Source organism: Pogoniulus pusillus, chromosome 16, assembly GCF_015220805.1.
Source record: "Pogoniulus pusillus isolate bPogPus1 chromosome 16, bPogPus1.pri, whole genome shotgun sequence".
Taxonomy (NCBI): domain Eukaryota; kingdom Metazoa; phylum Chordata; class Aves; order Piciformes; family Lybiidae; genus Pogoniulus; species Pogoniulus pusillus.
The window spans coordinates 14724525-14749813 of NC_087279.1; the positions used below are offsets into that span (position 1 = coordinate 14724525).

A 25289-nucleotide genomic window follows, 5' to 3' on the forward strand; every position below is an offset into this window, starting at 1 on the left:
CCCTCTAAGTCTTCTTTTCTCCAGACTAAACAGCCCCAGGTCCCTCAGCCTCTCCTCATAAGCCATGCCCTCCTGTTCCCTAATCATCCTTGTAGCCCTCTGCTGGACCCTCTCCAGCAGATCCCCTGGCCCTCTTCAACTGGGGAGCCCAAAACGGAACACACTAGTCAAGATCAGGTCTCACCAGGGCAGAATAGAGGGGGAGTAGAACCTCCCTTTATCTGCTGGACACACTCCTCCTAATACGCCCCAGGATCCCATTGGCCTTCTTGGCCACAGGGCACATTGCTGTGCCATGGTTAACTTGTTATCCACCAGGACCTCCTGGTGTTTGGCTTATTCCAGAGAAGTTTTTTCCTTGTTGATGCAGTACTAAAAGTAGAACTTCACACCCATTAAACACTCATACAAGAGGCCAAAATTTTGTTCATGGTGTGTGGAATGATCATGGAGTGTCTCATTCTCTCTGCTACCTCAATTGTGTGGCTTATTTTGTAAATGAGCATAATTCTTTCATTTTTTATTAGTTATCTGTGATTGAATTATCTAACCAAACTTTCCTTTAAAAGTAATCATTCTGAGTAATTTAAATACAATCTTTCCTCTAAATATTTTGTTGATTAAAAAGAGAGAACAATTCATTTATGTAGTTAAAAGAATTACAGTCATATATTTGCAGAATAACCAAGTTTGGAAGGGACCTCCTTTACATCATCTAGTCTAGTCCTGTGCTCAAGCAGGGTTTACCAGAGCAAGGCTGCCCAGGACTGTTTCCAGTTAGGTTCTAAACATCTCCACAAGCTCTCCAGGCAGAGTGCTCTGGTGTTTAGTCAGTTACCCTTACAGTAAAAATGTAAGAATTTTCTTATGAGTATACATTTCTTCTCTGTTAATTTTAATATTAATTCAGAGAGCAGATGCAGGCAGATGTGACATAATTTAATTAACTGATTTAAAATTTGAACATATTTAGATTACATAGCTTGTTGTGTTCAGGATTCTCATTTTAAAAATGAGCTTGCTAACGAGTGCATTAGAAATTATTAATTCATTTACATTAATGCACAATTGTGCATGCTTGACAATGTGTAAAATCTTCAAAGAGTGGAGGCATTTGGAAGGTGTATTTAACTTCATAGTGTGCTCTGCTCGCTCTTAATTCCAGATACCTTTGCAGCTCCTGTGTTTCCTCTTTTGCATGTTTCACAAGTTTCACCAACTTGTATCCTTTCTGTCATCTTCATAGAATTCTTTTTAAAGAGAGGAGTAGAACTGTAGCTTTCATCTATATTTAATGACTGTCTTCTCCATAGCAACATTTACATTTCCTCTCACTAGTATACTTTGCATGCAGTGCACAGTCTGTCCTTGACTAAAAAGCTGTAGTTACTGCAAAATAAGTAGTAGCACAGTAAAACAATTATTTGAACACAGAAGGATTTGCTACTGAATTCCTTGAAAAATCAAGCCTGTTTTCCTTAAAGTTGTTGGCCCTGTAAGCTGCAGGTTAATGTCACTCTTTTAATAGTTATACTCAAATCTTAACATCAGGAACATCCCAGCAGGAGCCTGAATTGTATTTTTTCCTCTGTGTAGGCATAAAATTATCTGCAGTGCCCCTGTTATTTAATAGTTGTGGGAAGTGGAGATTAAGTGCATAGATTGTAAATCACCAGCACTATAATATTTAAATACTGTATCATACAGCAACAAAGCACATTTTAAAGAGACTTTTGATGTTCTTTTTATTCTCTCCCAAGTTCTTGCCATTTTTAGGAAGAGCTGCCTAGCAATGTATGAAATCATTCACATTTTTTATGCATGTAAATAAACCATTACCTACCCTTACACTTAATTACTTTATATGACACCACAAACAGATAACCTGTATTACAGAGTACCTGGCACATGTATGCACTAAACATTCTATTCAGGATTTTTTGGTCACAATTTGTTCTGAGGAGCTTCACTGCTACATGTGACATCCTTCTCCCTGCTGTGGTGTTAAGGACAGGGCCTGTGTGCTTGCCACTCTTCCACATCTTTCCTGACAATCTATTTCTAAAATGTAAAAGTTCTAATACATAAATTCAGTGGCAAATTCAGAGTCAGGATGTGACATGTTCAGGATGAGTCTGAACATTGCAAACCACCATCAACTTAGCTACACATGGATGTTAAATTTGGTGCAGACCAGAAAGCATTTACAGAAATGGCTGTGTTATGAAGACTATATTCATACTTGTTGATTACTTATTGGCATCTTTGTACTTCTTCTCTGTTGATCTGAGTATAGAACAATCACATCAGCAGGGCAGTTAGCCTTTTTCTGAGACTGGTGACATTTAAATGCTTTGTTGGAGAATAGGACTGTGGAAAAGAGGTCAGTGATATAAAAAAATAATTACATTTTTATTTGTGAATGCTTAAAAATTCATTTCAATACCTTTTTTTACAAAGACAATTTCATACAATCATTATTAGAAAAGTAGAAAATGGCATTAGATTATTTTTGTTTAACAATAGAAATCAGGTTTTGTGAATAATAAGAAACCCTCTTGCAGATTACTTTTTGTTTTGCTGTTCTTCAAACAAACAGAAGGTTGAATTCTGATCCAACAGAACAATAATTTCTTAATTCTAGCATATTTTCCCTTAGGACTTCTAGTCTTAGCTTCTTGGAGAATCTAGGACATTTAGCTACATAGTACATAAAACTTGGGGTTTAGCCTAGAGAAGAGAAGGATCTGGGGAGACTTCATAGCAGCCTTCCAGTAGAGCCTCCCAGGAAAGATGGGAAGGGATTCCTGTGAGGTCAGATGTGGAGTGCAAGTATTTCAGGTCTTGTTATGGTTTTGTTTGTTTCACTCATGTTGGCCTCATGGTTATCTGATCCAAGAAACTGTGCAACATCCTTGATGTTGGATTCCTTTGCCTGGCTTGGTTTGTTTACCAGGTTAGTAGTGCCTGTAACTTTTCATTTTCAAGCACATTGCCTTGAAGGGCCCAAAACAATAGTAGATTATTTGCAAAGGTAGAAAGTGTGAGGTGTGTGTGCAGGACCAGTGTTGGAAAACTTCCTACAGTTATTTATTCTGTGTTATGTTGTGTGATTGGACTCTCAGTTGACCTGAATTTAGAGGTGGAGTTCTCAACATGTCTTACAGGAATCAAGCATACTATGAACCTCAGGGGGCTTGCTGAAGGATGTTGTCTTGCAATACAAAAAAAAAAAAATATTGGTTGGTAAAGAAAATTTGGGTTTTCTGGGAAAGGTAGTTTGAAAGAATTCCCCTTCTTTTTCTTCACTGTGTCCTTGCAAGGCCCTGTGCTCTAATCTTGCTCTCTGATTTAGCTCTTGTTTTTTAGGTTGCAGTAAAATTTGCAGTTTCATCAAGATCCCTGAGTCCACTTTTCTGCATCAGAAAATTCTTTCAGGGTTTTCCTGATGCTTACAGGTCTGCAGGCTCCTATCCCTATCATGTCTTTTCTTACTAAGCACTTTTATGGAGGAAGGTACCCTTCCCTTCTAATCCAGCCTGCAACAACTGGGAGATTCTCAGCCACAGTCATTTTAACAAAACCTGCATTACCAAGGTGGTAAACTAGGAGCAAGTAAAATAGATATCTGCCTTATCATTTATTTTCTTTATAGATAATCACCAGAAGGAGGAGACACTGATGGAAAACAAAAAGAAACAGAGTATTTTGCCATGGTCAGAGCTGAATAAAGACAGCAAAAATGGCATAGCTTACTGTAAATGCAAGCAGAATAGAGAGATCTGCAGTGCTTGTGGAAGGCCAGAGATGGATCACATAGTTTACTGCAGTACTGCCTTTTGGCAGTGTGTAAAGCAAACCACAGGAATCAGAGGTACCCACTGGGTTTTACACAGAGACAGGCAGTTTTTAGACTATGCAATAAAGGAGTCAAACCAGAGGACTATTACTATTATTGTTAGGAAAAATATTTGTTTCCTGTGACCTCCCAGAAGGGGTAATGTCAGACAAACCTCTATAGTTTATTTCAAAGGAACTTGTAGCAATTATTAAACTGAATTGCTGACATGTAAGATCTTGTACCAGCCAAGTTTAAAATCAGTAACAGAATGAAGATTTGTCTGGCTGTAACAAAAGGCATTTTTATCTTTTTTTAAGGATTAGACTGTGAAGTTGAATTTTGAAGCTTAGGTGAAAAGTGACAAGAATGCCAGCCCAGGAAAAAGCATCATGAAATAAAATCTCATCTGCTGACCCTAATATTTTTAATGAGGCTTTCATTAATTACTATTTCAGAGCAAGGAAATATTCTTGATTTTATAAACAGCACATATAATATGGAACTCTGATTTGTAAATCTGATCAAAGTAGTCATGAACATAATCTCTGTAAAAGAAATAGACATAGTTTCATACATGTAAGTGTATAGCATCAAGTTTATGTAGCAATTATCAATAGGAAATCCTCACTTGCATTCCACCTGACTATAACTCCCTCACATGGCAAAACTTGACCAGTCCACCTCTATCTGAATGGATATATTGAAATATGAGTAAACTGCAGTTCTAAAACCAAGTGAGGTCTCTTTGAACCTTGATGATACTGCGATACTAACTACATCTAAGAGTACTAATAGTTGCATAAAGATCCAATTTCAATTTGAAGTCCTGATAAAGTCCAATCATTTCTGTTTCATATTTTTGTCTTTATTCAGATTTTTAACACTCTTCCTGCCACCACTCCTCACATCTCTCTGCACTGTATTTGGACTATAAGCTCTCTGATTTAGTTTGAGCGTTTTCCGGAGGCATTTCTGCCATTGTACTTCTGTACCTAACATTGTATATGGTGTCTTAGATAATGTGACTGTACTTGGAGTACTGTTTTTTAGACTATAGCTTACAAATTATCTCACTGTGAAAACAAAGGAGTTCGCTATGCCTAGTGAGTTCTTTAATCCATATTCTGAAAGGGGAGATTTGGACATCATTCTTTACTGCACATACATTTAACTGAAATCTCAGTGAAAGGATGCCTAGAATTTTTAGGCATATATAACAAGCAAATGGCATTGAAGAGATAAAAAAGCAACATTAGCAAGAAAGCTAGCTTCAGTACTACAATTGGGAACTAAAAAAGTTCATGTTACATCTTTCCCCTTTGTTTGAATGTAAGAAAAAGCTTCCACGTATCACAGTAAACCTAGTTGAAGACTAGTAAGTAACTAAACATCCAGGAAAGTTTTAAACTGCTCTAAATAATGCTCTAATCTTTTGCAGAGGATTTAGCTCATGTCTTTACAGTTCATCTGGTTCCCGCAATTTCTGCAGCAACTCTTGTCTATCATTCTATATGATCCATTATTTAAACAGCAGACATTTAAACAAATATAAGTTATACTTTAATGAGATCGTGACTTGCATTTTGCTGTCAGATCAGTTAGGTTTTAAGGATGAAATAGTTTTATTTACATCAGTTCTCACTGACATGAATTTTGTTACATTTTATACTGTGAAAACAGAAATTGTGGCTGGCTGCTTTCAGTATGTGTGAATTAGACATCACATGACAAGTCTCTTTCGTGGCATATGATAATGTGGACATTTGCTTTTAGCAGAGTACTATATGGCAGTTTTTTCTATCTGTTTTAATTCAGAGCAAGAACAAAAGGTATGAATCTCAGCAGAGGTCTTAAAACATTTGGTATTGATTCACCTGTCTGTTTTTGTGTTCAGCTGATGCCTGCAAAAAGTAATTAGTATTGGAAAAAGAAATTCTCTGTGAATGTGGATTTAGCACAAGTCTAAATTACTGTGCATGGTGAACTTCTCTATGAGTATGTGAAAGAGGAGAATTCAGAAAAAGGGGAAACTGTATTGTGCCTGCAATAGTTTATTTTTCTGAGTTCCTCTCTGTGACCTGAAATGGGCTTTCTTTTTTCCTAAAGTGAAAACAGAACCTGTTTTTCAACTCTTGATAAATAAGGTATTTTATATGTATTGGAGTCTACTGCCTGCTCTCCATGACTTTTTTACATGAGTTGTTGCTTAGAGTAACTACTGTGCATACAGTCAGGTATGGCTAATCTTGTCAAAGAACATGTGTGTGGTAAAAATATGCATATATGCATAAACACTCTGCATATATGTATATATAATTGTACTTGTGTTTACAGCAATGTATTGTTCTATGCATACATTATTATATATTATGCATATGTTTGCATAAGCAGTCAGCAACTTTCTATTACCATTTTGTTGTTCTTTGTCATAGACAATCCTACCCTCTAATGTTAAATCACTCCTAATGACAATTTCATTCATAACAGCTGCAGATTTAGATGTTTATAAACCCAGAGTATCTGGGTTTAAAACTAAAACAATTCTTACATTGAATGATATTTGTGTACAGGAAAATGGAACTACTTCATAGCTCAAGTGTGATACCATATCTGATGCTAAAACAGTCCCTCTATTAGTGTCACAGTATTCAACAAACTGCCTAGTGCTTTTGTGATACCCAGTAGAGATGCTGTCAGATAACAAGCTAAGTTAATAAGAGCTCAATAATTTGAAACAATTGGCAATGCAAGCCTAGTTTCTTTCCTTTATACATAATTTTATATTGTTAATGTGATTTTATGAATACAACAGCTAAAGAAGCTGATCAAATTAATTTAATGAATAATGATTGCTTGTTCTGTTTTGTTGTTTTCCAGCTCCCTCAGGCTCAAAAGGTAAAATACTTTAATCAAATCTTAGTCATTCAAAGTAGTCACCAGTTCTTCATGTTTCCATGGTGTTGTGAGTATGGTACAGTAGTGATCAGTGAAACAGTTCAGTATAATGGGAGCTCTGGAGCAGAGTGGCAAAAAGGGTAGCTGACATTACTTGCTAAGAGCAGCTCTTTAAACACCTAAGCTGTTTTAACACAACATGCATATAGTAGCCTGCAACTTTAAAACAACAGAAGGCTATTTTTTCAAGAATTTGTAACAGCAAGGGTAAAAGAGAAGAAATAACCCCATTACTCCATGTGAAACATCTCTGGGTCACTTGTCTCCATTGTTGAGACTGCAGAACCCATGGTATAGCCGGTACCCTTTCACTGCTCCCCACTGTATCCATTGGCACACCTTTGAATACATCCAACATTAGACTCCTCCAGCAGGTTGCATACAGTTTTCATATATTATGCATCGATATGGTACATTACCAGAGTCACCACTGCACATCACAATAGCAAAATGATTGTGGCAGACAAAGAAATTGTTTGATGCCTGTTGCATCATCTTTGTGTACTTCACAAATATAGTTAAAGCTTCCAGATGCTATTTTGTGGTTTGCAGTGCAAAATATTGAAATGCAAATATGAATGAAATATATGGGAAAACTGCCATACTCACCTGTCCGTGTTGTTCTAATTGCACTAGGTAAAACACCTTTAAGAAATGTCAAGGCACTTAATCAGTTAAGCATCACCATTAACAGTCTTGGATCAAAGGTCACTTCTTAATGAAACCTGTAGATTAAGTGGTCTCCAATGAACAGCTTTTGCAGGGTAGTGAGAACAAGTGTGGAACTCAAAGCTTTCACATTATTTATAAAAATATCTCATACTAGTGCTTTTTTAAAGTTTAAAAAGCAAGAAATATGAGCATGGGAGCTTTATTTTTGTTATGCTATCTATATTTGAAATGTCCTTGCTTGTGGAGCTCAGAAAATTCTGTTTTGAATCTGCAGGTGATATATTAATTTTGTTGCACTGGGCTTTGTCCATAGTTTGTGCTTTCGTAGTTGCAGAGCCTACTAAATGTGATGTGTTAACAAAAATTGGGACTTCCTGCCTTCCCCTCCCCCAGAAATAGATGCTGCAAAAAAACTCTTATTTACAGCTTCCCAGAAAAACAGGAGATTTGCTGCACTGGCTAACTTTGGGTTTTTTTCATGTTCACCTGCTTGTCTAAAAGTTTATGCCAAATGCTTGTCTTGACAGTTTGCAGAAAGAAGTGACAGGGTGAGATTATAATATGCTGGTGCAGAAAGATATAACTGATGAGATTGTTTAGCAGATTATGGTGTCATGTGGTGCTGTAGTATAAATTTTCATGTCCACAGTTTTGAGCTCTTAAATAATGTTCTGTTACAAATTACTCAAGATCAACATTAGTGAAAAGCCATTGTTTTCAGGAAAGGTCAAATTGCCAATTTTCAGTGTGTTACCCCTTGAGCAAAGTAAAGCAGAACTAAAGCTGCTTACTTTGTATGCACATGTCTATGGGGGATGGGAAGGAAGGAATGAGGTGGGGAGAGCAGGTAGATAAAGTAATCCACAAAGGCTTTTGATAACTTCAGGTAAGAAATAAGCCTTTTTATAAGCATGGCCTTATAGTTTATCAACAGAAGAGAATCTCTTGCTATCTGCAAGGTGAAGGGAAGCAGCACAAGGCAGTTGCATGCCTTTGTGAATGACTTAGTCATGTTTTGTCATATGGTGCCTGAACTTGTACTGTATTTTTGTTGGAATCTGTGTATCATCTTGCAAATATTTTCCTGTGTAAACATTTCAAACAATCCTGTCTTTCTAAATATGTTCACTTTAATCTGTGAGTGATCTGCAAGAAGAATATGGCATTCCAAGTTTACCTTTACTTTTTTATATCCATTATAAATAGTCATCTTGATGAAATGTGTTATGTCTTTCATGTGAAACATTTTTGGCTGCAGTCTTCTCAGTGTTTAGTCAATGCTCTATGGTGATTAGCTATTGATTTTGAAGACCTTTAGGTTTTCAGTTGTCTAGAGTGGTTAAATATCAATTAAAACCCACTACTGTTATGAGATCCTTAATCAAATTAATGCAAATTCAGAATTGGAGTGCAGGTGAAATGCATATGGTGAGTTCAAGGTGGATGTCTGCACCATGATATTTGTCTTGAACAGAGCCTATGGTGAGTTCAAGGTGGATGTCTGCACCATGGTATTTGTCTTGAACAGAGCCTATACTTGAAATAGAAAATACCACAATGCCAAAAAAATTCCAGTGAAAATAATTTCAAGTAATAATGATGCTGATTAAATATGATTGTGTAGGTCTCAGAAGAAAATATGTCTAGGAAGAGCTAATTTATGTAAATAAAAAATAGCTGATATCCTGAGAAATGGGACCCATTTTATACATCCTCCAAGTTGTTTTCCTGCATGTTAAGTAATCACCACATAGAACTGTGAAAATAGTAATAAAACCGAGTAATAACTCAAGTTTACTCATTTTCAGACTTTTCCAGTTTGGCTTCCAAAATTACTTTTATCTTTGAAATGCTTCTGATAAACAGCTTTTCTATTCATCGATGAGCAAAAGCTACTCTTCCTTAATAACCCCAAAAGGTGTTTAGTTTCCTAGTAGGAGGGTTTCACTCGCTTTCTTGAGCAAACACAGCAGGATCCAAATCTGTTGTCCTATACCTGCTGTGATGTTTTGTTCTACTTCGCTTATGTGAAGAGGTAGAAGTGAATAAATTTGGCACACAAACCAGAAGCAGCTAGTTGTGTTTAGGAACATTTAGGAAAGCTTTTAAAAATTATTCTGTTAGGAGTGGAATCAGATTTCCTCCATACAGAAATGTTTGGGGGATATTTGTTGCTCATATTTCTTCTCTTTTTCTGTGTTACCCCTTAACTTCTGTAAGTAGTGCTTTGCCTTCCTTTTATCTTGATGCTATCATCTTTCAGCCAACTGGGAGCATCATTTATCATTCCCTTCATCATTTACCTTCTTACACTTTGAAGTGTTGAATTAACTGTCACTGGGAATAGAAAATAGAAAAGCTGCAAAGCTGAAGTTTTATTGAATCACAGGACTAGTGATTTTAGTGTTTTTATAAAATTATAGGAGTTAAAGTGAATCTAATGAAATACTAATTGGTCATGAAGTAAGCATTTTGACCCTAATTTAGCATTCTTGTGGATCTGTTTCCTGCTGACAAGAGGCTGTTGTCTTTCAGTTGAAAAATCGTTAATGCTGGTCTCTTTCTTTCATTATTTTAGGCATTGTTTTAGACAATAACTTACAAAATCTTGGGGTCTAGCTGAAAACTGTGCTTTTCTTTGGAGGTCTAATTTCAATTTTTCTTGCCAATGTAATCTGCAGTAGTCAGCAATCCTCAGACAACGCATAGTTGTCCAAGTAGGTGGATCACAGTAGGTAGATGATCGATAGATCAGCCTGACTAGTAAAATAGTTAAATACTACTGAGGTTTCAGAGGACTAAATTTAGAGAGGAAACACAGACTGATTGTGTTTACGAAGGAAGATGCCTTTGTATGTCGCAATCTCTATTTCCTCTCATGAAGGTAGCATCCTGACTCATTAAGGGCAAAGCTGATTACAGCACTCATAATTTGCAGTCCTTAGTCCAAACGAATCAGTCAGTACAGCTTATTTGCATTGAGGCAGGAGAAAAGTGAACTAAATTGGTCTCTTGACTATAATGTCTGCAGAATTCCTATGGTAAGGTAAATTCAGTGTTCTGTTTTGAGTGTGTAAGGCTCATGGAAACATGCTAATTGTGCTTTTGGAAGAAGCAGGAACTTCATGCTATTCTTTGGGGAATAAATATCCAACAGAGTAAGGAAAATAATGACAGAGCAGGCACTTAGTGCCGCGCTGCATATAATCAGAGTTCTGTATTGTTTGCCATGAAAATGAGCTACACTGCAAAGCAGAGACTTGCTGATGTCAGGCATTTAAGATGGTTAGTGTTTTTATAAATACAAATTGAAATGTAGGAAACTCTATATAAATATAAATAAACATTTACTCTATAAATAATACAAGCCTAGCTCTATATGCCTTTTTAAAAGAAATGATTTGCTAAGAGAGTGACCTTGATGCCTACAACACCTTTTAGAGTCATGACTAATTTATTGCATATTTTTTCCATTTTTATTCTTCTGTCCCAAATTTTTGGATCCTTATCATTACTTTGTCATTTCCTTCTTGTATGACTAGTTTTAACTTGCTGACTGAAGCATCTGACAAGGTGTTAAGCATTGCTCTTGGATTCTTATCTTTAATTTGTATTAGTTTCTTTTTCCAGTAATCCAAAACCAAAAAGGTGAAGAAACTTCTGAAATGGGGAAATTCTTTCTTCAAAACTTGCAAGGGTTGTGTATGCAGATAAATTTAAGCAGGAAAGATAAAATCCTAAAGTGGTACACAAATAATCATCATGGACCTAAAGCTGTTAAACAGTTTTTCAGTAATTACTTTACGGTTATAATTTTTCAACATTCCTTTAAAAAAGGAAACAATAATTAATGAGTCTAAAATTTTCAGAGGTCTAATGAAATTAGATGTGCAAATGCTAGCAGAGGTCAGCTATATTTGGAATCTAAACTTCCTGAAGCATCTGGGAAAATTTCATCCTTAGGAAATGGCAGCAATATCCAACAAAATAATTATCTGAGACTTTTTGTGCTATTCCTACAGTTTTGATTTGGTTCCACCTTACACCCTGGAGGATGTAGTACTGCCTCTGAGGAGATGCATTTTAATGCTGCTTCTTATATTGTTTAAAATTATAGCAAAAAAGAAATACAGAGCAGTAACATTTTTGAAAGGTGCTTCAAAGTACATACCTTTTTGTCAGTTCACATCTGTTGGTAGCCTCAAGTGTTGGAGCTTGCCAGTGGAATTTTTATTTTCCTGGAGGACTGGGAATGAAGCAGCTTTGGTTTCCTTGCCTTTTTCTTGAGACTGTGTAACCACTTGAAGGAAATAAAAATCCAGCAACTGATATGCTGCTATATAGGCAAGAGACAGGTCTTTCATGTCAGTCAGAGCCTATGTGTGTTAACTGTTATGTTGCCCTAGGTAAATAACAAGCTTAGACACTTATCACAAATCTAAAGATTAAAAAAAAGGAAAGGAGCTTGCTTTGTTGATGCTTAAATTGATAGACATTGTTAAAAATAGTATAGTGAGTAGATGGAGAGGAAAGAAATAGAGGGTTTCCTTTGAGATTAGAACAAGAATGTGAGACGGAGAAACTGAGACTTATTAGTGGCTCTTTATATATTATATGTGGGTTTATATATATAATATTAGATGAGGTTTTGACATTTGAGTGAACTTTGGTCAAACTTAATCCTTATATATGAACATAACTGGCCTACCAGCAACATTTTGCTTCAGCATAAACTATATATGTAACAAATCCAATACTGAGTGAGTTTTATTGTAACACCTTATTCTTTCTCTGCTGTGAACCTTGCCAAGCCCACTAGTATGGGGGGGTTAGTAAGGAGGACCCAAGTAAGCCTAGCATGTAGCTTTAAAGCACTTTGAATCACCAAAGTGTGGAGAATTATTATGCCATATAAAGAAAACCTTTGTAAAAATGGCAGTCACCATTAGTATTAGTTATGTTACTCCTAAGACACAGGAAGGACAACTTTTGATAAGGTACAGCCTACTTAGAGATGGAGACTAATTCCTGGTGCTTCACATTTCAGTCATTCTCAAGGACCCTTCACTGTATGTAATTAATAATCACCTATCTTGTGATGTCATTGCATTAAATTAGGATAAGAATCAATCTGTGTATTTGCCAATAACACTAAACAACTCTCTGACTCTATGTGTAACCAAGTTGCTAGTTGCCTGCCTAGAAACATGTCTTTTGTGATTAAAAACATAAGTAATTCTTTAAGGTGTTTCCTGTAAGACATATTAACTATTTTCTTTTCTTAAACAATTACATAATTATTTTCTGAACTTTTTTGTTGTCCAGTTGATGAGTTTGAGAATCATAAGGATTGTCAACATTTGCATTTGAGGAAAACCAAATAATAATTGAGTTAACCAAAGAGTTTATTATTAATTACACAATAACCTCAATTGTTTAATTTAGTACAATCATTCAGAGGTTTCATCATTTTATATTGATTTTGTTGTTCTGAGTTTGTGATATTGAACATTTTTCGTTAAGCATTAACTTCCAATAAACTGCTTGCTGATGACTTTTAAAAAAATATTCTAGCCAATCCTGAGGATATCAGTGATACATGTTCATTCTGAATGTAACTAACACAAACTGAAGCTTCATCAGTAATTAGAGAGCATATTACCGGGTTGGGGGCTTGCTTTTTTTCCCTGTCACTACATTTTTAACACACTTGCGTGAGCTATTACAGTGTTCTACTATATGTAAGAAACAGACTTGTAAAGTAGCAATGCAAAATACCTAGACCATGGTTTCCTTTTCAATTTATTAATGGGCTCTAGCATTAATTGCCGTAGCAGAATTCACCAGTGGCTAATATTCTGCTATTTCAAAGTATTTCTGCCAAAATGCCATCGCCCAGGGAATAAAACTACGCTCCTCCTCAGCAGGTAACTCCTCAAAATCTATTAATTTTTGTGAAGCAAATGCTGCAGCTTGAGTTGGTGACTCAGTCATATTTAGCAGTCAACAACCTGTTCATCTGCCAAATCAATGAAACACCCCAAGCAGGCCAGACTATAGGATTAAGTTGTATAGAATTGATTGCAGCAGCTAAGCCTTGGTGGTATTTGTAGATATCATAATTTCAGAGCAATCATTCTTTGCATGCTTCCATACCAACTTTGAGAGTTAATGACCTGTTCTTTCAGAACTCCCCAGGAACCCCACACTTCTTTTTTCTTTTTCTTTCTTTATTGAAAGAATTTCAAACACTCTAAAACTTACAGACAGTCCCTCGGCTGCATCCTATCCAATAAATTGTTTCTAGTAATCTCTTCAGATAGAAGGGGCTTGCAAAATAAGACTCTATTGATACTTGACAAATACATAATGTCAGAGAAGAACAACCCTGGGCAATTATAGAAGATCTCTAAACACTACAAGATGTCACCCCCATAATCAGCAGCATTCCTTTCCTTCTGTGGGTATACATGCGTTTGAGACTCTTGATGGTCATACCACAGAAGTCTCTTCTCCATACAAATCACATCAGTGTGCTTGACTGGACTACTCTGGCCAATGAGAGTAAATTCTTACACTAGTTCAGCTGCATTTGACTTTCAAGTGCAACCTCCAAATCCCCAGTGTTTTGCTGAGTTGTTGCTTTTGGGTTTTTTGCTGCTTTGTTTGTTTAACAACTTACTATTGCTTAATAAATCAAGGACTATATCAGGGCTGAAAATAATCTCCTCTTCTTGAAAAGGAAACAAAAAAGCAAACATGAGCATAAGTCCATTTCACCTCATGTCCCTACTGATTCCTTATCAGATGTAAACATTCTTGGTCCTAAGCTCCATTTGTGTTCCTCTCCAATGTCTGCCAACATTCCTCCTCACCATAAGCTAGTGCCATACTTCAGGAACACATTTGTTTGGACAAAAAGAAACCCTCCTGAAGCAGGCTGAGGGCTGTAAGACATACATTTTTCTAAATTTTATTGAAAAATCAGACATGTGAAAAAGACTGAAGAAAAAAAATCTTCACCACAATGTCTGACTTGTGTTCTCAGAATTTGGAAAGTTCATAGCTGTTGCTTCATTAATAAAATGTTTGTTAACAAAAAATCAGAACTTCTCAAGAAGTAGTAAAGAAAGTATTAGAAACACTGCCAGAGTACAGAAAATATGGTACTGATGCAGGGGGAGCAGGAGAGCGTCATGGTTGCAATTGGACATGGCTGTCACCTGCAGTATTTCACAGGAAGATTGTCTGCATTGCCTTGTCCATTCAGCTAAACACAGATACAACAAAGCAGGCTCTGTGTTCTACAAAATCTCCAGTTGTGGTTGTCACTGGACATGTTACATTTTCAAATGTTGGATAAGCCTCTTCAGCTTTAAACATCTTACCAAGTTACAGAGGCAGAAAGAATTTAACAGCAACTCTCAACTTCCTGCTTGAGTTATCTTTCCTATGCAGATGGTGAAGATCTGCAGGCACACAGAGCAGTGCTTGTCCTGAGCATCACAATTAACCTTTGCCTTATGTTAAAGAAGTAATGTGACCAGAGGGTATGGAGAGAGGATAGTCTGAACAATGTCACTCTCCTGTGGCCCATGATAAGCATTCTACACGTTTCTCTTGAATGGATCCAAGGTCAGGAGATTTGTTTTCTCCCTAAATCGAAGAAATATGTTGACTCTTGATGTGCAGAATCAGCTAACACTTCATACCATCTCTTTATCCAGCATATTGAAACCGGATGGAGCAAGGATGCTCCTGGGATCTAACTGGCTGTCATCCTTTCTGCCACTGTGTTAGCTGATGAGATCTCAGTCTGGACCAGAACAAAGTGCATGCAACTCATAACCTCTTGTTCCTTTCTGGGAGAAAAGAGACTGAGGCAATGTTGGCAGAATTGACACTTGGAAAAACATAGAACAGAGCTCCAGCTGCTTTGCTACTGCACATGCTGCTTCCACAATCCGCATTTCAGCCTCTTCGTATCTCTCATAGGAGTCTGCAATAGGAATGAAGATGCTGCATCTTTTCTGCCAGTGCAGATGGTGGGGTGGGCAGAGCTGGTATGGTTGAGATGGGCTGGGCTGCACTGACTGCAAGTCTAACTGTGTAAGCGTCATTTAGATAAATCAGCTTATCTCATTTAAAGTGAAGAGAATGCAATTGAAAAATGCAATCACATGTCTGTAAATTGTTCCTTAGTTCATGGACATTATATTTCTTTTTTAAATATAGCTGGCTGATGATCAGGGATTGGTGCTGATGACAACTGTTGCCATGCCAGTATTCAGTAAGCAAAATGAGACTGTAAGTACTCAGACTATTTCAGTCACGTGATAATGGTCTGACTGCAGTGAAGTTGCTTTCAGAGACCATATAAGATTTTAACCTACTCTAAAAAACTCCTCTTCCCTCTCCTCATTTTGTCTGCAATTAGCATTGCTTTGTTAGTGTAAAAATAATCCCACAAAACTTATGGTCTAGAAACCATAGTCAAATAATGACACCCTGTGTCTGAGAAAAAATCTCAGATGATGCTAGGCCTTAGTATTTTCTTCTATATTACCATCACACAGATATGCTTCTAGTTCACAGGCTCTAAATGTAGTTAGTCATGTGCATATTATGTATATATGTTTATCTTTACTAATTTAATAGGTTATGAAAGAAAATTGCATCTGCTTTCCCCTTAATGCTTCATCTTTCTGGGAAAGAAGCAAGCAATATATTTTTGTGGTAGTTTTTAATTAAAAAACTATTTTTCATAGGAAGTTTATTGTTGAGGGACTCAATAGCTATCAAAACTGTGCGTGCCTTTTTCAATATGAAATGCAGTCAAAGCAGAAAGGAGCAATATAATTGATTAAATGACTGTTTGATCAAATGAGTAGAACCAGTATCTGTTTTCCCCACTTTTTAAATATTATGCCTGTTATCTATTCCTTCTGCAGAATAGCTGCAATGTGAAATGAGCGGTGAGAACGTTCATTACTGCTGTGATTCTGAGTGCATGTTTTATTGTCCTTTTTAGAGATCTAAAGGGATTCTTCTGGGAGTAGTTGGCACAGATGTTCCAGTTAAAGAGCTTTTAAAAGCCATTCCAAAATACAAGGTAATACACAAATGATAATGTCCTTTGTACTTGGTGTAGTATCTATAATATAATTTATTTAGCATGTCAATATCGTTTAGACTGGTGTGGCTCTATTATTTCACTCATTTTCCTCAAGAATTTTATCATTGTAGTGTCTGATGGTCAAATGTTGTTGGCTGTGAGATCAAATGCATTTTTTAATACCAAAATCAGTACAGGGTTTGATTTTTCACATTTTTGCAGATCACAGTGTGCTCTAGAATATAATATTATGCATTGTCCACAATAAAGTCAATGAAATGATGTAACCACAAAATAGAACCAGAATACCACACAAATTTGCATATTTTTGTATGAAAACTGTATGAGAATCTGTCCTTAATACGGCTTTAAGCTTCCTGCTTGTGTAGCACTTCCTGCCCCAATTCCATGTCAGAAATTAGACATCTCCTTGAATTAAAGCAAGCAGCACGTTTCAGGAACTTGAACAACTGTCTGCCTGAGCAGATTAGTGGTTTCTTGTCTCCTACCCAGTATTTACAAGCTATTTCCCTCTAATTAGTTTTCCAAAATCAGGCACATCTCTACCATTAAGTTCTTTAGGAACAATTATAAAAGCTTTCAAAATTTTATGTGCTTCAACTATTGTGAACTGTTTTGTAACTTTGCAGAAGTAGGCTTCAGGCGAATGCAAAGATACAATTACTTTTCATTTAAATTTGGTGCAATACATTAGAATTTCCTTTCTTCCTGATGTCTGAAATGCTTTTAGTACAATGCAGTTTTATTCACAAATTAAAATTAAATTGTTTTCCAGTTAATTCCCAGTGGATTTATTTGCTAGACAAACAGGCACATAGCACAGTATCACAGGCAGCCTTTACTAAAAGAGACCAGCTTTTGAAATAGCTATGTTTTGACACATACTTCTGCTGAGCATATATTTCACTCTTTCCTCTTAACTGGCTGCTTTCAATTACTGGTTTCTGAGAAGATGGAGGTATAAGCTGACTTGTGAGTGCCTTTAAATACTGCTAGGGGTCTTTTGTAGATAGTTCTTTTTAGGAAGCAAAAAAAATTACCCATTGATTTTAATTTTGAACTGAACCCATTCGCAACTACCAAATGATTCTGTAGATCAATATTCAGTAACTGGAAAGCTTAAATTAAAAGACAATTTGATGAAAATAATGCATGAAATAATGGCAGTAACTTTGATAAAGGCTGTTGGAGTAATTTCCTGGGACCTGAATCCCACTAGGCTAGCTGCTATGCAAACAGCACAGAAATATGGTGTTAGTTGGAAGAGGGCTTGCAGACTATGGGGAGAGGCAGTGAATGACTGCACACTGCTACCAAAACATCCTGAAGAGAAGCATTGCTGGTCAGGATGACTAATACAGAAGGTTCTCAGTGCACTAACCACTAAAGTTAGTTAACCATAACTCATGTGTTTGTGTGTGTAAAATGAATAGAGAATCAGTAGAAGGAAGAATAGAGGGGACCAAAATTTGCTCCTTTGCAAACATTGGAGCAATGAAAATGATCTTTGGAGCAGCCTTCTAAGGAGCTATGGGTACAGCAGGTTTTGTTTCTAACAAGAGGAAGAACAGTGTGGTAGTAACTATAGAAATGAAAGCCTAGCTATGCATGGCTGGATAGAAAAATGGTCATATCACAGTAGTGTCCTGTGTGGCCTACTCTAGGTGATCCTGCTCTATCAGGGAGGTTGGACTAGATGATTTTTTGAAGTCCACTGCCACTCAATGTTCTGTGATTCTGTGAGTTATTCAAAAGTCATCTGTAAGGTCTGGATATGAGAACCTAGAGAGTGTGGGGCCTGAACACCAGGTGTGGCAGCAGTGGCAGTTACTCAGAAAAGAAGCTAGTCAGGAAAACTGAAATTTCTGGGTTTGTCATTTGATATTATAATAGATATATGAGTCAGACTTTCTGTGGAAGTAATCTATGGTCCTCTTTTTCAATATTAGACTTTTAATTTGAAGGTATATTTTATATTGCAGGATGTAACATGAGAGAATTATTACAGGAGGTACCAATATCATGTAATACAGTTAGGTCAGTGGAATCACTTGAGTTATGACTTCCAGTCTCAGATACCATAAACATTTCTGAACAGTTAAGAAGACCATGCAATTGCAAGAGCATTTGCAAGAGTGCTTGCAAGTGCGTCATCACCCCTGGGACCCATTCCTGTAGAAGCATCGTGTGAAACAAAATTTACACATGGGATATAAAATGATTGGCTAGAAATAGAATTCTGCTGATCTGGAATTCTCTCAGCTTGGATGAGGTAGATTTCATACCGAGGGGGGTGAATAATAATGACTGCTGAAAACAGCTAAGTGTTATCTAGTCTAAACTCCCCTAGATGTCAGTGGCAGTTCTTCCTGAATAAGGTGGGGTTGGTTTTAGTAATACTTACTTATCATGTGGCATTTCACAGCACTTAGAAAATGGTTTCTTGTTTCTGAGTCTGTCGTTTAGAGACAGAGTTCAAAGTTTAAAATGGCAATACTGCTGCAAGCCAAAGCATTTTCAATGCAGAGTTTACAGTTTCACATATTGCACAACACACAATAAAATACTACCCTTGGAGCCTAGATATGCTTCAAACAGGCAAATATTTTTCCTGTGAAGCATACCACCCACATTTGTTTCCTTACCTGACTTCCATTGCTTGGATGTCATTCTGCAGTTATCAACACAGGCAATTATACTCAAGATCTGATATCTAGCCAACAGCTAGTTCACTTGTCACACTATAATAGGTAAAATATGTCCACTGTTATTATTTGCCTGTCCCTCCTTTATGAAGAGATGCCAAGAACGTATCACCTTCTATTACTTTCACTGAAGTTTATTGCTTTAGGAAAACCGCTAATTTATGAAACAGTCTTCTATGTGGCACATACACTTGACCATGTACAATCATTCACAGAGGGATGGCATAAATCTACCTTGCCTATGACCTCTCCATAATATCATATTCTGGTTTATATTTCCAGAAAATTACAGAAGCCAGCAGACTTGCTGTCCTGCTTGCCTCTTAGAAATGATTCTGACTTGTCGACCTTGCTCATATTGCTTTATGCCAGACAAATTCAGCAAAGCATTTCAGAATGTACTGAAGTAAAATTAGAAGGTGGATAGCAGTGAGAAATGTAAATACCAAAGCAGAATAGTTCTGCAGCTTTGGATTGGCTGGTTGGTTTGTTTACACTAAGGATATTTGAATGACCACCTCAGCGATTTGAAGGTGTATTTTTTGCATTCAGTGGGTGCAATCAGCTGTGCAATAGGCATATTGTGAAGGGAGTAGTATTGTTATTTACCTAAGTACAGTGCTTATCTTGATTGCATCTATCATTAGGTCTTATAAAGCATTTCACTGCTCTCACCTGATTTCTCCGATGGTTCCTCAGTAAAAACAGATAAACTTACAGGGCTTTCTTTAGTAGAAATAAGCCATCTTCTGTGGTTCCAGATGAACTTGAGTTAACAGAAAAGTAAAATGCCTCTAAGAGCAGAAGATGTAAATATCACGTATGACAGGCCACTGCTTGCTCACTGGGACTGTACACTCAGTGCTATCAATTTAAATGACTGTTTTACAACATCTCTTCAGCAAGTGAACTAAGCTGAACCATCCACTCCTGGGAATGCACACATTTCCTTTTGCTTTGGCACATGCTATGGTGTGTGCCACATGCTACAGTGACTCATACATACATCTACCTTAAATTCACACTAAAGCACATAGAAATAAGTGCCCTAGATAGCAAAGTGTGTGTGGCATTTTCCAATTGTGCTCTATGTTGATTTCATCACAAAGCCAAGTTCACATTTTCACAAAATGTCAGGGATCAGAGCTTTGCATATGTTATAATGAATGCTATGAGGGTAAGGGTTACGAATGCCAGCTTTAAGACCTAGATAACTAAATTCTTGATTGACTTTTTGTGTGAGAATTTACTGGGGATTATGCTAATTAGTGTTTCTTTCTAATTTACTGTTACAGTTAGGTATTCATGGATATGCTTTTGCAATTACAAACAATGGATATATTTTGACTCATCCAGAACTTAGGCCTTTGGTAAGAAGACTGTTTTCTAATCTATTTTATTTCACTTTATATGTTGCATTTGTTTTTCTTTCTGTGCAAATTATGTAATAGAAAAAAAACAAACAAAACAACAGACCAGCTACTCTAAACTGCTTTATAACACATTTTGATTCTTAGTAAATTTACCTCTGGAAACAAAAGTTAGGATGAAAAATATCTAGCAAAATAAACGAACAATTTGTTTCTGCAAAAGATGCAGGCCTCCATTACTGCAAAACGGCAAAGCCAAAAATTGCTATAATTATGTTCATTTTACATTGCAATGGAATGCTGGTATGCTCTATTGCTATGTAATAACCCCTATTTGTCATGTTAACGTGTTAAAGATAATTTAATGTATGTGAAAAGATTTCACTAAAGCATATTCTTAAGAAAAAGGGTGCAAGGGATTTTTTTTTACTAAAAAAGAAATAACAGCAAAATTTACCTTTAGTTTCCCTTATCATCTTGTTTGCATTAATCACAATAAGAAAAATAGAAGTACTCGTTTTGTAAATGTTTATCAACTTAACACCCTAGAGAACTGGTTCATTCTTGATTGCATCATTGTTTAGGAACAACACTTGCAAGTGTTCCATCACTATCAACTCTAAGCAAAGAATCAGTATTAATAATTCCACTGCTGCATACACATGGACACCATATGTGTTTCTCATGCAGGGACTTCAAGTAATGCCCAGTTTCAACAATATTTTGGTAGAAAACAGAAATATTAAGTGGGTGGATAATTTTATATAAAAATAAAATTATTGAAAAGCATGATTTATTAAGTCATTAACCTCTCTGATGTTTTCATTCATCAGAAGAATTTGTCTTTCTAAGATTTGGACTAGGAATCACACAGTTAACATTTGCATTTCTGCTTATTGTTTACCCATTTATTTTTTAACCCGAGTGGAGCTTATAAAAAGTACAGTAGAAGGATTTCCATGGCTGAATGGAAAGGCATTTTCTCAGTGACATTATTGTAAAATCAGTAGACAATCTAAAGGTAAAGTAGTCTGTAAAGTCTCTTGGAAGGAATTTAAAAATGAATGATTTAATTGTAATTTTTCTTCTAATAATATCTGATCTATTAATCCAATGATTCTGGAGAATAGAATTTGTCACAGCTGAGGAAACCTGAAAATTTCTCACCTTATTGGTCAGAATACACTTCTCAGAAATGCTTCTTGCAAATTATCCCATCGGCTTTTTTTATCATTCCTGTGGTGAGTCACTAAAGCAATGTATCCAGGCATAGGTAGCTTGGACCCCAGTCAGTTAAATTACCCTGCTCCAGTGATCATTTTTCTTTTACCTCCAAATTCCCCACAGATGAATTCTCATAATGATGGATCTCTATATTCTTCTTTCATGCCAATTAGGACCTCTGGTATCCAAGCATATAAATATTAGGGAGTGAAAAACTTCCAGCTGTAGGAGAAGGAGTTTGCTCTTATGGAAGATGGAAAACTCAAAATCGATACCTAAGCATGTCAGACCTCAGTTAAAATGTATTTTGTCTCTATAAGATATTTCATACTTGAGAAGTATGTAAGTGTAAGATTTATGAGATTCATTCACCACACCTAGACCTATCTAGTCCAGAATCTCCAGCAGTGTCCAAGATGATGTTACGATGTCCAACAATCATTCCTGAGGAGGATACAGGATCTGAGTAAGAGGATGTAGAAAATCTTGTAGCAGTCAGCATAAATTTTAAGAGTTTCAGATAGGCTTCTGTTCATAAATATTTGCATCTGAAATTTTATCATCAAGATATTCTGGTTTTTTTCTTGAATTCTCATAGTATTTTTAATATTTTAATAATTTTATGTGCAGCTTTTACTTTGAATTTTATATATTATTAGAAGTAGTTCTTATATTATGAACACAAAAAGCAGAAGGTTCTCCTCTATTTTGTCCTTTCCATTTCTTTGTGTGATAATTTCATTACTATCTCGCTTAAGCTTCTCTTCACAATAAATAACCCATAGAATCATAGAATCAAGCAGGTTGGAAGAGACCTCCAAGATCATCCAGTCCAACCCAGCCCCCAGCCCTATCCAGTCATCTAGACCATGGCACTAAATGCCTCATCCAGCCTTTTCTTGAACACCGCCAGGGATGGTGACTCCACCACCCAAACATGTTTTGGTTTTATCAGAAATAAGAACTGTAATATTTTCAGTCTTGCTGTAAAGTTTTTCTACTCTTACTTCCCTGCATTTGAGCATGTTGCTGTCATGTTCTCTGTATTTTTCTGACCTCTGCAGTGCTTTCCTACCTTCAGGCAGGTCAACACTACTGCTCAATTTAGTGTCATCTGCAGACTTTGATCCTCTCATCCAAATCATTGATAAAGGCATTAAGCAGAACTTGTCCCAGTACTGAGCCCTGGGGAACACCACTTGTGACTGGCTGCCAGCTGTGGTTAACTGCATTTATCACATCACAATCTTTGGGCCCAGCTGTCCTACCAGTTTTCAGTCCAGAAAAGAGTCCACCTGGCTATGCCATAGGCTGCAATTTTCTCAAGGAGAATGCTGTGGGAGCATTTGTTACAGAACAGATACTTTAGAAGGTAACGAAATCCAGGAACAGTGGGTAGCTTTAAGTTAGACTGACAAAGGGTGCTATGCTTTTCTGTATTTCTGTTGTAGAGGCATGTTTTAATGAGGAAAAAGGTGGGGTTTTGTTACTATTCTTTGCTCCAGTGGACATCTCGAAGGCACTTATTGTGTTACTGTATACAATAGTCACTCTTTAAAATAAAAATTTTGGGCAGTGGCCCATAAGCTGTCAGCTATGGGGAACTCACTATGATATATTCACAGTCTGTTAGTTTTTTTTGTTTTGTTTTGGTGGGGTTTTCTTTGTTGGAAGAGTCATTTTTACCTCTGGGTTCTGTCAGTACTGTGTAATGGGAGTCTTCTGTTGACTTTCAGTGGAGTTTTTGAGAATGAAGTGATTGCTGGCATGGGCTCTTAGATTAATATTGCAGGCCAAATCCTGATACCATTGTAACCAGTGGCAAAACATTCCATTTATGACAATAAGTATGTGAAAGTAGGCATGTAGGACTGGAATTAGATAGTTCACCAGATGTTATCTAAAATTATTTGGATGGGTTAGATTTTACGTTCAGGTTACATGGAATATCGACTTGATCCGTACTGGTTTATATTGCTGTTTTCCTGTGCTGATGTAAATATTGCAAGGCTCCTGAGTTACTAACCCCAGTGGCCATATCTGTTAGTTCTGAAGCTGACATACTGCTTTGCAAGGAGTTGTCTTACGGGACACTGAGCAGACAGGCAAACAGTCGCTGAGGAAGTGCTTCCTGTTGCACCAGATTTTTATCTTATGCTGACCAGTATATTTAATCACTAAGCAAGCTACATTTTTGTGCTGATTATCCTATTGGGTTTATGTTTAAAAATGTTTTTCTTGGAGATTTCCTCTCTTGTTTCTTCTGCTTCTTTTTTGATATAAACTTGGCTTTCAAGTAGGATGACTGGTTGCGTGTGCATGGGCAGCCAGTGGGAGTAATTGAAAGAAGAAGAGGAAAATGCTTTCTATATACTTAGAAAGTACTTGTAGAGGTTTATGGCAGTCACTAAAGTAAATCCCAGACTCGATGCTGGCTGGTGATTGTTCCCATAAAAGAATGAGAAAGAACTTTTGGTTTCATTCTTCTCTAAAAGACATTACTAAAGTGATGACTGTTGAAAAATAGAATCATAGAATCTTTCCAGTTGGAAAAGACCCGTAAGATCATCAAGGTCAACCATTATATAACCCTACCAGTTCTGGTACTATACTATGTCCATTCGTCACCCCATCTATGTGTCTTTTAAACACCTCCAGCAATAAGCATTCAACCATCTCCCTGGGGAGCCTGTTCCAGTGTCTGAAAACCCTTTCAGTGAAGAATCTTCTTCTAAAATCCAGCCTAAGCCTTGCCCGGTGTAACTTGAGGCCATTTCTTCTTATCCTGCCACTTGTTACTTGGGAGAAGAGATCAAGCCGCACCTCCCTACAACCTCTTTTCAGGAAGCTGGAGAGAGCAAGAAGGTCTCCCCGTAGCATCCTTCTCTCCAGACTAAACAATCCTGGTTCCCTCAGCTGCTCCTCATAGGACAAGTGGAAATGTTTATTCTCACGGTCCTTGGGCAATGCAGTAGAGCAAATCGTGATTGCACTTTATTAGCCCACTTGAGAAAGAAGAAACAAATCGTGCTAATCAGGGAATAAGGGCTCCCTGGGAAAGTCCTTTTGGAGACTACTAAGAGATAGCTCGCATGGCTTTGCCAGTTAACGACTGGGTGTAAGTCACCCGTACATTTCACATGCACAAACCCAGTGATTTTATTTTCTCCCTTCCTTTTCTTGCCCCTTCCTGCCCACATCTTTGGCCGTTTCTCGCAGCGGTGACGGACTCTCCTCACTGTGACTTTTCCCTGGCGCTGCCGGGGACTACGGTCCCGGGGCAGCGAGGCCGGGGATGGATCTCGTCCTTCTCCGGCTGCGCTGCGGGACAGCGGCCATAAGGTGGCGCCCCAGCACCGCCCAGGGGCCGCGGGAGCGACTGCAGC

General features: G+C 37.1%; 1 protein-coding gene across 5 annotated transcripts in view; it reads left to right on the forward strand.

Annotated features, from left to right (window-relative positions):
* The window catches only part of CACNA2D3 (calcium voltage-gated channel auxiliary subunit alpha2delta 3), a 415635-nt gene that overhangs the window by 285165 nt on the left and 105181 nt on the right, over positions 1-25289 (forward strand). For 4 of the 5 annotated variants that reach the window (XR_010305229.1, XM_064156686.1, XM_064156685.1 and 1 more), the window contains exons 14-17: positions 6719-6736; positions 15704-15775; positions 16500-16580; positions 20605-20679. Coding sequence is in view for 4 of the 5 variants with exons in the window: in XM_064156686.1 (XP_064012756.1) it covers positions 6719-6736; positions 15704-15775; positions 16500-16580; positions 20605-20679 (246 nt within the window). In the remaining variant the exon portion in view is untranslated. The remainder of the gene's footprint in view (positions 1-6718; positions 6737-15703; positions 15776-16499; positions 16581-20604; positions 20680-25289) is intronic. The other variant, XM_064156684.1, reaches the window with a different exon arrangement.